Source organism: Lemur catta, unplaced genomic scaffold, assembly GCF_020740605.2.
Source record: "Lemur catta isolate mLemCat1 unplaced genomic scaffold, mLemCat1.pri scaffold_47_ctg1, whole genome shotgun sequence".
Classification (NCBI taxonomy): Eukaryota; Metazoa; Chordata; class Mammalia; order Primates; family Lemuridae; genus Lemur; species Lemur catta.
The window spans coordinates 847,172-861,471 of NW_025423854.1; the positions used below are offsets into that span (position 1 = coordinate 847,172).

General features: G+C 46.0%; 1 protein-coding gene across 1 annotated transcript in view; it reads right to left on the reverse strand.

The window, feature by feature from the left end:
- Positions 1-3,960: 3,960 nt before the first annotated feature.
- LOC123629827 (neurotrypsin-like) overlaps positions 3,961-14,300 on the reverse strand; it is a 56,827-nt gene continuing 46,487 nt past the window's right edge. Inside the window, exons 9-11 of the mRNA XM_045539215.1 lie at positions 13,432-13,510; positions 10,044-10,116; positions 3,961-6,124 (exon numbers count right to left, since the gene is read on the reverse strand). Of these exons, the coding sequence (XP_045395171.1) occupies positions 10,098-10,116; positions 13,432-13,510 (98 nt within the window). The 3' untranslated portion in view covers positions 3,961-6,124; positions 10,044-10,097. The remainder of the gene's footprint in view (positions 6,125-10,043; positions 10,117-13,431; positions 13,511-14,300) is intronic.

Consider the following 14,300-nt stretch of genomic DNA (forward strand, 5'->3'; position numbering starts at 1 on the left):
TGCGTATCCCTGGTGGGGGAGTGACCGTCTCCAACACTGGAAATGATAACTGATGACCGTGGAGCTCACTGTGGGAAGGACCGGTTTACTGCTACCCTCTGTCCTGCTAGGGGCCTCCAGGACTTCTCTCCTGAGCTGCACCCCGACTGACAGGAAAGGTGCCCCTGGGCATGTTTTAGAGACCAGAAAACAGAGGCTGGAGACTAAAAACTTTACCCACGGTGACGCGGATTATCAGTGGGAGAGTGAGATTCTAAAACAAGATCTACTGAACTCTCAAATGTATGCTTTTTCCAGGGGTAAATAAAATGTGAAGCTGGATAAGAAGAGAACCTCAAAAACAATTTGAGAAGTAAGAATAGAATAAGTAAGGAAAGATGAAGCTTGGACCAGATGGGTCTCTGACTAAGGATTTGTATCAGTAGGGAACAGAAGCCACCTTTATGTCTGTTACTCGGAAAGGGATTGCATACAGGGAGTTACACGCTCACACAATCGTTAGGAGGTTTGGAGGGGTGAGTATCAGCCCAGGGTTTCAGGAATGACTCTCGGCACTTCACAGAACGGACTCATTCTTAGGCAGCCATTGGAGCCAGAACTTTAATCTCCAAATCAGGAGTTTCCTGCCACCTCCCAAACTGCCTCTCAACTCCTCAAAGTGGGAGAATTAACACTGGAACACACAGTCTTAAAGCTGCTTCTGCTTCGACTGCCTCTAAAATCCCAGGAACTTAGAGAGTGCTAGCTGCAGGGGACTCCAGGCAATGCAGTTTTTAGTCTTCCAGACTCTCCTGTATGGGAAGACCCTCCGGAAGGATGTAGCCAGCCAGTCAGCCCCACCCACCACCGGCCGGTCCCAGGTACTCGGGTAAACAGATGAGGGCATTTGTATTTATTCCAGAGGCAAAACCTGCTGACTGTCTGCCATGATCTCTCTCAAATTCTTCCTTTTTGTGCCGTTTTAAAGTTATTCTGCTTATATAGGGGAGAAACCTGCTCTTCTGTTCCTCAAGTGCTTTCTTTGGAAATTAAGATCCTTCTTTTATAGCAAAAAGGCTATGTCCTGGGCTTGAAGTCTGGTGCAAGGTCTTGGGGAGCCGGGAAGAGTCAGGGTTGGTGAGGCCCTAGACAGCCGGACCCCGCTGAGCCCTAGCGCAGGTGGGCCGTGGCCACGGGAGATGCCATCAGGCCAAGGGGAGGCTCCAGCATCTGCACTTGGGTCTTGGAGGTTGTTCCTGGAAGACCTTTACACAGCTTTCTGGCCTCTCCTCTTCACTCCACATTTTGCCAGGATCCCTGGAGGAGAAATGACTTCCTTTCCATGTTCCATGAAGTGACTTTGTCACAAGCAACTCTTGCCAGCCCTCCTCCCCATCTCCAATGCCCCCAGGGCTCACAGGGCCAAGGTCCCCCATGGCCTGTCTATCCCTGGTAAGTGTCAATCATATTGTACAAACAATTGACAAACATAGGACATTTTATCAGACCCCATTTCCTTATTTCCAGTAGTATAAGAAAATTGAAGTCAAGGCTAGTTTCTGGATAGACAGGATGAACTTTAGGCAGGTGGATTTTGTCAGGCTCCATCTCACGAGGCTAAGCTTTCACTGGACCCTGCTTCACAGAGGCCCTGAGCAGGGGAGAATGCAGTTACTGGGACGGAGGGAGCAATCCCTCCCATACATTTGCAATCCCTAAAGGTTTGTAACCTATTAGGCTGTGGTTGTGCTGAGAATAAAACACAGTTTCAGTTCCATATAGAGCTGGCAAAACATTCAGGAAGCACAGTTTTCCAAGAGCTGAACTAATTATGCAACTGCGGCACAGCTCAGTTCGAGCTTCCTGTGGTCGTGGAGAAATGGACCGTAAGAAGCAGAATATTTTGTGACGGTTGGGGGCTGGCAGCAGAGTGGGCAGCTCACAGGAGGTGGGTCGTGACCCTTTAGCACAATCTGCTGAACAGGCTACATGAGCAACACAAAGACAGTCTCCACTGGCCTGTTAATCATGAGATGATTCTGGCTGGACTTGCATCTGCAGATACTTTCGAGAGGGATGTGGGAGCTGGGAGATCTGTGGCTCCAAAAGTTTACAAGAGCAGAAGACTCTCTGCCCGTGTGATCCATAGACGGGGCATGCAGGACACAGCCGACGATGGGCAGAGCTGACAAAGGGGGGAGCAGGTGCAGAGTCACCGAATGATAGGCCACCTACAGCCTGTGACTTTGTCAACAAGATTGAAACTATAAAACAGTTTTGCATTGAAATTGCTCACTTTCAGACTGGTTTGGGTTTAACTGTAAAGGATAAACCTTGTTCCTGCTCTTTTGTGCATCAGAGATTTAGTTCGGGTCTAAATACCTTTGCTAGTACAGTCTCCCTAAAGGGACACAGTGTAAGAGTGGTCAGAGGTCAGACAGAAAAATCTCAAACTCATGGCTCTGCTACTTAATTGTGGTAGAACTAGGACAGGTTACTCAACTCCTCTAGGCTACAGTTTCCTCAATGAAAAAAAAAATCCTTCCTTAAAGGACAACTGTGAGAATAAGACAAAGTAAGGAACCAGGCAGGAGTTCTAGATAAGAAAATCTCTCATGCTAATAGTTGCTATGGTTACCAGACTTCTGAAAACCCGCCAGATACTGGGAATTCAGAGGCCCAGGGCTGGCTAAGGTATGGGATCAGGAGTTCAGCTCAACACAGTTTTAGAGTTCTAGCCGGGCATGGGATACAGTCAACAGGTGAAGTTCTACTGCTTCGGCTGAGACTCTGAGCTCTTCAGTAAGGAGCTCAAGGGGTGAATTCTGGAGCAGGGGTACCTCCTTTTCTCCACATTGCTTCCTTCTCGGGTCTCTCTCTCTCTTTCTCTCTGTCTCCTTCCCTCTCTCTCTCTCTCTCTCTCCCCCCACATACATATAGGTCTTTGCTTGTTAACAGTACAGTTGACCCTTGAACAATGCTAGGGGTAGGGGCACCAGCACTCCCCACACACAGTCAGAAATTCATGTGTAACTTTTGATGCCCCCAAAACAACTGATAGCCTACTGTTAACTAGAAGCCTTACTGATAACATAGGTGATTAACTATTTTGCATGTTATATGTATTATATACTGTATTCTTACAATTAAGTAAGCTAGAGAAAAGAAAATGTTATTAATAAAATCATAAGGAGGGGAAAATATGTTTAGTATTCATTCAGTGGGAGTGGATCATCCTAAGGTCTGCATCCTCATGGCTTCACACTGAGCAGGCTGAGGAGGAGGAAGAGGAGGGTGAATCTTGCTGTCTCAGCGGTGGCAGAGGTGGAAGGAAATCTGCATGTGAGTGGTTCCTTGCAGTTCAGACCTGTGTTGTTCACGGGTCAACTATAATCCGATCCAATCCTACCATCTTTATTCCCTTCCAGGTGTACCAGGCGCCATCACTGTGTGAACTTGTATTTGAGCGTGGTGTGTATGGGGGACTTGTCCTCGCTGTGTCAGTTCTCCAGGAAGTACACAGCGAGATGGGGTAAAGAGAATGGAAGGCTCGTGGTGGGAGTAACGTGTGGGGAAGATAAAGGGGAGACAGTAGTCTGGATAGGGTGACCGCAGGTGGTGACACATACGGGACACTCTATCAATCCAAGGGGAAGCTCCAGAGCCAGCTGCCCTTCAAGGCAGCCCTACGGTGGGCAGGAGTAGCCAGGCCTGAGTACCCTGCCCTGCTCGGTGACTGGCTGGGGCTGCCTGGACGAGCGTGGCCTCGGCTCGCGTGGCTGCCCGGCAGCTGTCCGCTCCCTGAGCCCGTCCCGCCGCCCCGCATGCTCCTCCCCAGAGGGAGACAGGGCGCCCCTGACTGAGTGAGTCTTAGACCTGAGAGCTCCACGTGCTCACAGCTCCGTAGTGAAGACCATGACTCTGTCACAGCCTCTAGCACGTGCTCAGCAGTGTTTAAAATGATTCTCTTTAAGCCTCAAGACAACTTCAGAGATAATTTTTATTTTCTACATTTGAAAGGTGAGAAAACATAAGAGGTTAAGTTACTTTTTCCAAGTTCAACCGAAGGCTAGAAATAGCAGAGCCAGGGGATTTGAAGGTATGCAATGAAACAATCGTCCATGTAGAGTAGAAACTTGTCTTATATTCTTACAAAAATAGAGGGCACGCATTCAGCTTACCTAGAGAATGTAGGGATTTTGCCCTGGTCACAGTGGGGGGAGCAGGTGGGAGGAGAAGGGGGAGACAGGCTTTTGGACTAATCACGTGAATATGTGACAGAGGTCAGGACAACGTCTGGCTGTAGAAGGAGAGTTCATAACTGCTGCCTCCAGAATGTTGACCTGGACAGTCCACTCATATTAACATTCAGAAAGTAAGCACAGAGGAAAAGTATATGGTTGAGAGGGAGTGAGAGCGATTGCTCTAAAAGAAAAAAGATGGACTACATTTTGAAATAAAACTGGTAAAATTATTATCTGCAGAGTTAACAGTAATAAATAAAATGACAAGAATTAGAACCCAAAACTTTAAACACAACTTTGAGTGTCAAAAATATCTTCTCCAGATGCCTTATTTAATATGAATTTGCTGATCAGTTCGATTACCTTTCTGCAGTCAGTTGGGGCGTATTTCTACGGATAATGAAGATGAAAACAATGAGTCTTCGTACGTCAGCCAGGATCTGCCCCACCGGACTCGTGGGACACGTTGCAGCCTCTGCCTCCATTCCCGATCCAGGTGGACAGGCCCAATTCTACCTCCAGGTTAGTTGGGCTTGCACTTGGGTTTCAAAAAGTGATAAAAATTTATAGTTCACTTTGAATTTGATAAGATTCCGGGTAGTGTCTTCAGAATTCCATTTCATTAGCCTGTCCAAGGACTTCCAGATTCTCAACAGTCCTTACCAAACCAGGAACTGAAAGGCCAGCCCTTTTTTCATACATTTACAGAGCAAACAGAACCCGTGTCGGTTTATCAACGAGACGGGAAAGGAAGTTTCTCTCTCAGGAAGCTCAAGGCGGAATTTTGATAGATCCTTAGAGTGCAAAGGGTGGTCATTAAAATTTTAATCTCTTCACACGATTTCATACAGCTTTACATACACACCCAATACTGAGAACCCACAGACACCGTGATCTCTTTCTTCCCAGTGGAGGGTATTTGTTTAAACCTCCTTCCCAGAAGAGCTGGGTTGCTGGACTGGCTGGGGCTGCCTGGGCTCGCGTGGCTGCCCGGCAGCTGTCCACTCCCTGAGCTCATCCCGCCGCACCGCACGCTCCTCCCCAGAGCGAGATAGGGTCGCCCCTGACAGTGCTCAGGCCCCAGGGAAAGAGGGACAATGTGGCAATGGACGAGCTGAGCAGTGCTTCTCAGCGCCTCAGAACTCAAGGTTGATTTGAAAGATGGCTTCCGATCTGGGGTTGTCGTGCAATATTTGTGACATACTTATACTAAAAAAATATTGGTTGTCTGTCTGAAATTCAAATTTTTTACTTTGCATTTTATCTAAACATCATCTGTATTTACTTACATTTTGAAAGTCTGCATCATCTCTGGCAGCCCTGCTCTAAGCACGGTCTCCAGAGCTGCAGAGCAGAGCTAAGGTGCCCATTTATTAATGTATGAGCTAGACAGTAAGGCAGAGTCCAGTAACCAAGCCATGGGGTCAGCTGGAGAGAACAAACAATGACAGATTAAAGGAAGAGATTTTGAGTTGTCGGAAGCAATAGAAGTTATTGACTGATCGGAACATGCACTGTGCAATATGATGGCATTTGATGAAGGTAGGACAGTTGCTAGAAAGGAGTGTCTAAGAGGTAGTACTGTTATTACTCCTATTTTTATTTTATTTTGTATATTTTTTAAGCCAGTCGATACTCTATTGAATGGGTGAAGAAACTGAGGCACTCGGAGAGCGGGTGACCCACCCCTGGAAACACCGGCTGTGGAGTGAGGGTTTGAACCGTAGTCCGCCTCCTGCTGCTGCGCCTTGCAGCCTTGGTTCTCTCTTCAGGACAGCTTTGCTCTTTTATTTACTTATAAAAATTTTAGGTGCTTAAGGACATCAGAAACTCCCTTCTGAAGACAATTCCTCCATGCACAGGTTAGGGACGATCCGAAAAGCCAGACTTATCAGATTCTCCTTTAATATTTGTTGATTAATAAAAGAAAGATATTGTTTTAGAAGAGGACGTTTTAAATAATAGTAATATGTGGCATGTTGGTTGTCTAAAAAAGCCAGAATTCATGAGTACTCTCCTATTAGTTGCAACGTCTTGTATTTCAGGAGCATCTGACTTCTAATCTATTCATGGGTTCATTAAGACCCTGGTTGAGCACGTGTGTGTCAAGCCCTGCACGAGACACTGGACGTGGTCATGGAAAGGTGCCGTGTGCATAGTCCCTGCTTTCTGGGAACCTGTCGTTCTCTTCCTGCCTTTTGTGTAGGGCTGGATTTTTCCTTTGTCCCTCCAGAGCCCACCAACCCTGTTATGTGGCCCAGAAGACCAGCCTCTTCCCCTGTCATCTTCTGAGATCTCTGCTTTTCGCTGGGCTTGGTCCGTAGCAAGGTGGAGAGAGGCTGAGCTTTCCTGCCTGTGCACTCTCTCAGAGACATTCGCTCCCCCTCTGGAGCCTCTGGTTCTGTCGGCAGCCCCTCTCCACAGCCAGAGCCCTGAGTTCTGGTAAGTGTCCCCGTCTCCCGGTCCCCAACAGGCTTAGAGGTGATAAGGGCCTCTGCTTGTCGCTTATCTCCGGGGTTTTGCTACAGGTTGTTGGTCTCCTTAATCCTGTCCTGGCTTTTCTAGATAGTCTGTCAACTTAAGTATTTTCGGCGACCCCTTTGAGTGCATCATCTCTTTCCCTGGGACCCTGACTAATGCGAGCATGGCAATCCCTCCTATGGCTACTGCTTTGCAGATTGTCCATAAATTCTGACCAAAACAATAAATAAATTTGATCCAAAGACAAAAACACTGAAGCAACGAAATACGCTTAGGAGAAAGTAAAACTACAGGCCAGGAGTAGTAGCTCATGCCTGTAATCCTAGCACTCTGGGAGACCCAGATGGGAGGATCACTTGAGGTCAGGAGTTCGAGACCCCATCTTTACCCAAAATAGAAAAAATTATCCAGGCATGGTGGCACATGCCTGTAGTCCCCAGCTACTTGGGAGGCTCAGAGAGGAGGATCGTTGAGCCCAGGATTTTGAGGTTGCAGTGAGCTGTGATGATGCCACTGCACTTTACCCAGGGTGATAGAGTGAGACTCTGTCTCCAAAAAAAAAAAAAAAGAAAAAGAAAAGAAAAGAAAGAAAGAAAGAAAGAAAGAAACTAAAACTGCAATTGACATGCATGCTGACTGCGCACCAAGGAAAAGAGAGGCCGGCAGTGTCAGTACAGTGGACCCATGAACAACATGGGGGTTGGGGGTACTGACCCCATGCAGTTGAAAGTCCACGTATAACTTTTGACTCTCCCAGAATTTAACTACTAATAGCCTACTGTTGCCTGGAAGCCTAACCAATGACATAAACAGTCAATTAGCACATATTTTGTATGCTATATGCATTATGTACTGTGTTCTTACAGTAAAGTAAGCTAGAGAAAAGAAAATATTATTAAGAAAGTCAGAGCCTGGTGCAGTGTTGTGCACCTGTGGTCCCAGCTACTCAGGAGACTGAGGCGGGAGGATCGCTTGAGCGCAGGGTTCGGAGGTTACAGTGAGCTACGACTGTGCCACTGCACTCCAGCCTGGGCAACGGAGCAATAACTCATTTCTAAAAAAAAATGTCACTAAGAAAATCATAAGGAAGAGAAAATATATTCACTGTGGAAGAGCTGGAGGTGGAAGAAGAGGCAGGAGAGGCAGGTACAGTCAGGGTAAGTTTTATCGAGAAGAATCTGTGTAGAAGCGGAGCCACGCGGTTCAGGCTTGTACTGTTCAGGCTGCTTGTGTTGCACTGGTCAGCTACGCAGTGTGTTCCCGTTGCACTGACCAGGGCCCGCCCCACAAGGACTCGTGTGCATGATTTATCAACGCATCACGTACTCGCGTAGCCATGCAGAGAGCATCCCCTGCTAAACCACACGGTGCACACATTTTTGTAAATGTATCTTTTATAAGCACGTATGCATTATCCACATCTCACATAAAGAAGAGCTAAAAGAACTGATTAGGTTTAGCAAGGAAGAAAGCCACTACCCAAGACAAATGACTGCTGTGTTTACTCAGACATTTCTCAGAGGACCAAGCATGCTTTGAGCTGCACTAAGAGATCTCATAAGGAATAAAGAAGGATGTTCTGGGGAAGAAGATTCTGCTTCTGTGGAAGGGAAAACTTTGTAACAGTGTGAGGTCCCAGAATAATTTTCCAGTTTAGCTATGTGCTGTTTGTTCATAAGAATCACTTTGGATTTTGGTGCATAATATATTCGATACTTAAAAGGAAATTCTATGAGCTCAATTACATGGCATAAGTAGCTTTTTAAAAAGGTTTGCTGGGTGGTCCCTGATAGCCTCTCGTAACGTAAGGCTTGCTTTTTTTTGTTTTTTATTTTTTTTGGTCATCTGTTAAGAGACTTAATGGGAAACGGCATCTCACTAGAAATGCATAGGAGTTAATAGTCTTTTGCATATTACGTGTTTGTGATATTAAACAAAAAATAACGTACAGTGTGTTCACATATATAAAAGTGGCGGAACACTGCCTGGCTTATAGCAACTGCTATGTAAGTGCCTGCTGGTATTATTGTTGTTGTCGTTGTTCTACTTTGATGACATCTTGTCACATCACAGTTCTAGTTCCAGCGGGTCAAGCGTCACTCCTCCAGCAGTGGCTGCGCTGCACCTGCCAACAGCACGGCCACCCCCAGCCTTTCCCTTCCCAGGGGTGGTATGTATTGGCTGTCACTACCCCCATCCCTGTGGGAAGTCACATCTGGTCTCTACTTCTACAAAGACCCCGAAAAGATGGAAAAGGAAGGGCAGGACACTGCTGAAAAGGCGGTGACCAAGCAGGAGCTTCAGAGCATGGCCTGCCCGGCTCTCAAGTTTCTGCCCATCCGCCAGGCCCGGCTGCCGGTGCAGTGGGGCCAGCTGCAGCTCCGCCACCTGGGCCGCGACGGGGTGCAAGTAGCCCCAGACGGCCACACGGGATTCTCCCACAGAAGCTGCCTCCTGGGCAGATGACGGAGATGAGACTGAGGGGAAATCACCATCAGTCTCTGAATAAAAACAGAGTGCGACTCTGTGTCGGGCAATCACAGTGTGCCCTCGATCCCACGCAACCGCCGGTTACAAACACTGTCACCAGTAACTTTAAACTAGACCCGACTGTTCAAGCTATAAATTAGTTGTTAAAGCTTAGTTATTTAATAATTAAGTCAGGCATTTCTAATTTTGTACTTTTTTATTTCCTCAAAATGTTTTCAAGTTGTTGTAAGATTCTGATTAACTTCTTGGTCATTTTCACAGAGCATAAGGCTTATTTTTATTTTTGGTTCATGTCAAAAGGTAACTAATATTAATTTGTCATTGCACTTATCATTTTTAGATACATAACTCATTGCAGTGGAAAAGACCTGAGAGATTTCTTTCTTTCTTTCTTTTTTTTTTTTTTGAAACAGAGTTTCGCTCTGTTGCCTGGGCTAGAGTGCCGTGGCGTCAGCCTAGCTCACAGCAACCTCAGACTCCTGGGCTCGAGCAATCCTCCTGCCTCAGCCTCCTGAGTAGCTGGGACTACAGACATGCGCCACCATGCCCGGCTAATTTTTTTCTATATATATTGTTTAGTAGGCCAGATAATTTCTTTCTATTTTTTTTAGTAGAGACGGGGTCTCGCTCTTGCTCAGGCTGGTCTTGAACTCCTGACCTTGAGTGATCCACCTGCCTCAGCCTCCCAGAGTGGTAGGATTACAGGCGTGAGCCACCGCGCCCGGCCGAGATTTCTAAATAGAAGAAAACTCTGAGGTCGTCCCTCCCATATTGTAGAAACATTGCTTCTTTTAGATATGAATCCATATTTTTATCAGTTTGAAAGCAAAATATGATGTAATTGCCCACCTTTGACATGACTTTAACCAGGAAGCTTGTCCCTTTTTTAAGTCTTGAAAAAGTTCATCCATAGCAAGAAATCCTTCAAGAATAAAAATAAAACATCACTTTATTTAGGTTCAATTCAACCAGTACTTGTTGATCATTTATTATGTATTAGGCACAATTCTGGGCTCTGTAAATTCAGAGATGACTGAAGTGGCCCTGTCCTTAAGAAGTTCACTATTTCTTCCTGAAATGGGAAGCTAGACAAGGCATTCTAGAACAACGTGGGGAGTTCTTTAGCTGAAGCCTGGTATACAGAGTTCTGACAGAGCCCCAAAGGAGCCTGATGATTCCTTCTGAAGGGAGCTTGGTCTTATTTGGTTACATGCCTGTCCCCTTTAAGAGACTAGACTCTGCTTGAGGACAAGGACCATGTATTCATTGTTCTTTATTCCTACTGAAAGTACAGGGCTCAACTTATCTTTTTCATAGAAAAGAAAGAAAGAGACGGAGAAAGAGAGAGAGAGAGAGAAGTAGAAAGGAAGGAAGGAAGGATGTTATTTGCTAAATTGTGTATTCCCAAAATTCATATGTTGAAGTCCTAACCCCAGGTATCTCCTAACCCCAGGTATCTCAGAATGTGACTCTGTTTGGGAATAGAATCCTTAAAGAGGTAATTAATATGAAAGAGGTCACAAAGGTGGGCCCTAATCCAATATGACTGATGTCCTAATAGGAAAAGGCAATCAGAACACAGACGGACACAGACATCACAGAGGGATGACCATGTGAAGACACAGGGAAGATGGACATTTACAGGCCAAGGAGACAGACAGACCTCAGAAGAAACCAAGCCTGCTAACATCTTGATCTCAAACTTCTAGCCTCCAGTACTGTGATACAATAAATTCTTGTTGTTTAATCCATTTGGTCCATGATATTGGTTATGGCAGCTCTAGTAAACTAATACAGAAAGAAGGAAAATAAGAGGTGATTCTTGAGTCAAACACCAAAGAGCAAATATGATTTTTCCAAACTGGAAAAGGAAAAAGGAATGATTAATTCTGTCCAGAATAGGAAAAGAATCAAGATTTCACAGAAGAGATGACATTTGAGCCAAGCATTGAGGGGTTGCCAGAATCTGTCACTTGGAGAAGGAGAAAAGAGGTTAAAGCATAAGAGGAAGAGGGACCTTTTCACAAAGAACCACACGCACTTGGAAAATGGGCCCAGCAGGCTGTCTGGGCTGTGAGTTTGAGGTGCAGGGGTAACGGGAGATGAGTTGGGCAAGTAGATTGAAACCGGACTGTGGAAGACCAATGGTCGACCACGAAGGGAGTTCGCATAGTAGAAAGAATTGATCAGGTCTTTAGATTAGAGACAGACACCAGGAAGGGAGGAAGGGAAGGGTGAAGAGAGAGCAGGAAGTTAAATAGCGTCTGTCATAATGGTGCAGACAGAAGGGTAGGAGGTTCTGAAGTGGACAGGGAGCCATAGAATTGAAAAGTTGAAAGTCAGTGTAACATTGTGGGTAGAACCTCTACAAGTGATTGACCACAGCAGAAGCTGTGTCCAAAAATAATACTAAGATTCTGAGTTGGTAAAGAGAAGAGGACTATACCAGGGTCAGAAATACAAAGTCGGGAGCAGGTCTTGGCTATGGTTGATGGGAGGTGATGATTTGATTTGAGATGAGATGTATGACAAAATCAATGTGTGTTGCAGTAATTAGGAGAGATCTAGAAGGGAGAGCTTCACCCTGTGACAGGGGGATTTAATGGTATCTGGCCCCCCATCAAGCCACGGAGGCCACATCACATCAGAGCAGACCTCCCATGTCTGGCTGTGTCCCAGGCTGAGTTGTAAACCACTAATGGACACACTGTGCCTTCTGTGGCCCCAACCCTGCTGACTTCTGCCCTTGAGTTCCCACATATCACATTTGGCTGTCATCTCTTCTTACAACGATCCTTTCCCTGAGAAAGAATAGGCTCTGTAATGTGCAGTAACAAACACCCCCAAATCTCAATGGCTCAAAACAACGATGCTTCATTTCTTGTTCACATGACATGTCCATGTCATCATTGTCCTTCCTCTGGGTCCTGGCCATGGAGCCACTGTTCACAGTCATCATGGCACAGGGAAGAGAAAGCTTGGCAAAGCCTCCAGGGCACTTGAAACTTCCATCCCAGGGAGGCCCAAGGGGAAAGAGGCACCTGCCTGTGTGGACGCAGTCCAGACGGTGCATGTGAGGAGGCGGCCTTGACCTCCCAGCCCTCACAGTTGCTATGCCCTTCCCATGTTCCTTCCCAGGAGCATGGAAGCCCTCCGCAGCAGAGAACCCTGGCACATGCTACACTGACCCAGTGATCAAGGCGAAGGCGTCAGTGATCAGCTATGTTGGGAGTGTGACCCGAGAGGCCGTGACAAGAAGGCATCTGACCTCTGTGGTCTCCCCCACAGACCCGCAGCCTTCGTCTACTCACGGGGACATCAGACTGAGCACATTCTACAACGCGCTTGCCCGGGACGCCTCAAAGCTGCCTAGGTCACCAAAACAAGGAAAGCCTGAGAAACTGTCATGGAACAGAGGAGGCTAAGAAGAGATGACAGCCAAATGTGATATGCAAGGGGCTCTGTGGAATCCTGGAGAGAAAATGGACATAAGGTGAAAACTAGTGAAATCATTCAGATAACGTGTGGAATTTAGTTAATAGTGATGCTAAGTAAGGTCGGTCCCTTAAGTATGACAAAGGTAGCCTGGTAATGTAAGATGTGACCGCAGAGGGACTGGGAAAGGGGTGTGTGGGAACTCTATGTACTGTTCTTGAAACTTCTCCGTAAGTCAAAAGTATTCTTAAGAAAAAAATAGAGATGGCCGGGCACGGTGGCTCACGCCTGTAATCCTAGCACTCTGGGAGGCCGAGGTGGGAGGATCGCTCAATGTCAGGAGTTCGAGAGCAGCCTGAGCAAGAGAGAGACCCCGTCTCTACTAAAAATAGAAAGAAATGATCTGGACAGCTAAAAATATATATTGAAAAAAATTAGCCAGGAATGGTGGCACATGCCTGTAGTCCCAGCTACTCGGGAGACTGAGGCAGTAGGATCGCTCGAGCCCAGGAGTTTGAGGTTGCTGTGAGCGAGGCTGACGCCACGGCACTCTAGCCCGGCTGACAGAGCAAGACTCTGTCTCAAAAAAAAAAAAAAAGAAAAAAAAAAGAAGAACAGGGTCTATATAAATTAAACACAGGTCAAAAGACAGTGTGATTATCAGCGCAGTCTGTATTTAGTTTAGAAAATAAAATGAATGAAACAAATCCCTTCTATAATAATAGAACATGCCTAGTTTGTAACGCTGTATGTATATAAATAATTCTTTAATATGGAAAATCTGCTTCAAAGAACCTTTTACCTTAAGGAATTTTTCCCACCAATGATCCGCTTCTGCTGACGGTGCAGTAACCTCAGCCCACAGACAGACGCCAGGGGCCCTGAAGGAGGAAGGTCAGGAGTTAGACCCTCGCTGCTGATGGAGGGGTAAAGGCACAATAAGTGTTGTACTCCCCTGATGCTTCCTCCTCTATGTCAAAATCCCTTTCTCTGCAAATTGTAGGATAACTTTTCCTATAATGAAGATAAAAAGTGTCCTCATTCGACCAAATGGTAGCAAGTTGCAAACACATGGGAAATTTTATGAGGTTTTAGCTCCAAGGGGTTTTAGGGCTTCTGAGTCGTGTGACCCCGTCTAGTGCCTTGTCCTGGTCGTGTCCTGCTGCCAACTATAGAAGCTGTCCCGGAGTTCAGGAATGTCAAACAAAATAAGAGAATGGCAAAGGCAGTAAGGGTCTAAATGACTCACTTTCCAAATACACCACTGTTCCAAGCCACAGATGAATATGTAACTCAAAGGAGCAAACATTCCCAGGCTAGAATTCCGATCTGAATTTATGTTTACTCGGGGTATTAACGTATGAAAAGGGTTTGCTAAGCCAATTTAAGGGGTCAACTGTATTGATGGGTAATACAGTCAAACTTCCCCAGGTAACAGACTTCTGTCAGGAACATACAAAAAAGAGTTCAATGAAAATGACATGCAAGGTGGTGTAAAAAAGAAGGGCAAATCTAACAGATATGACCAATTTTTAAAATAATTTTAGAAAGCAAGAGAATGTATATAGAGGTACTTTGCTTCTTTGGTTAAGTACGTGTGGATCAGGCACAGATACGCACTGTCTTTCCATTTGCGTAAGGACAGAAGGGTGGGCATCTTGCCAAGAACAC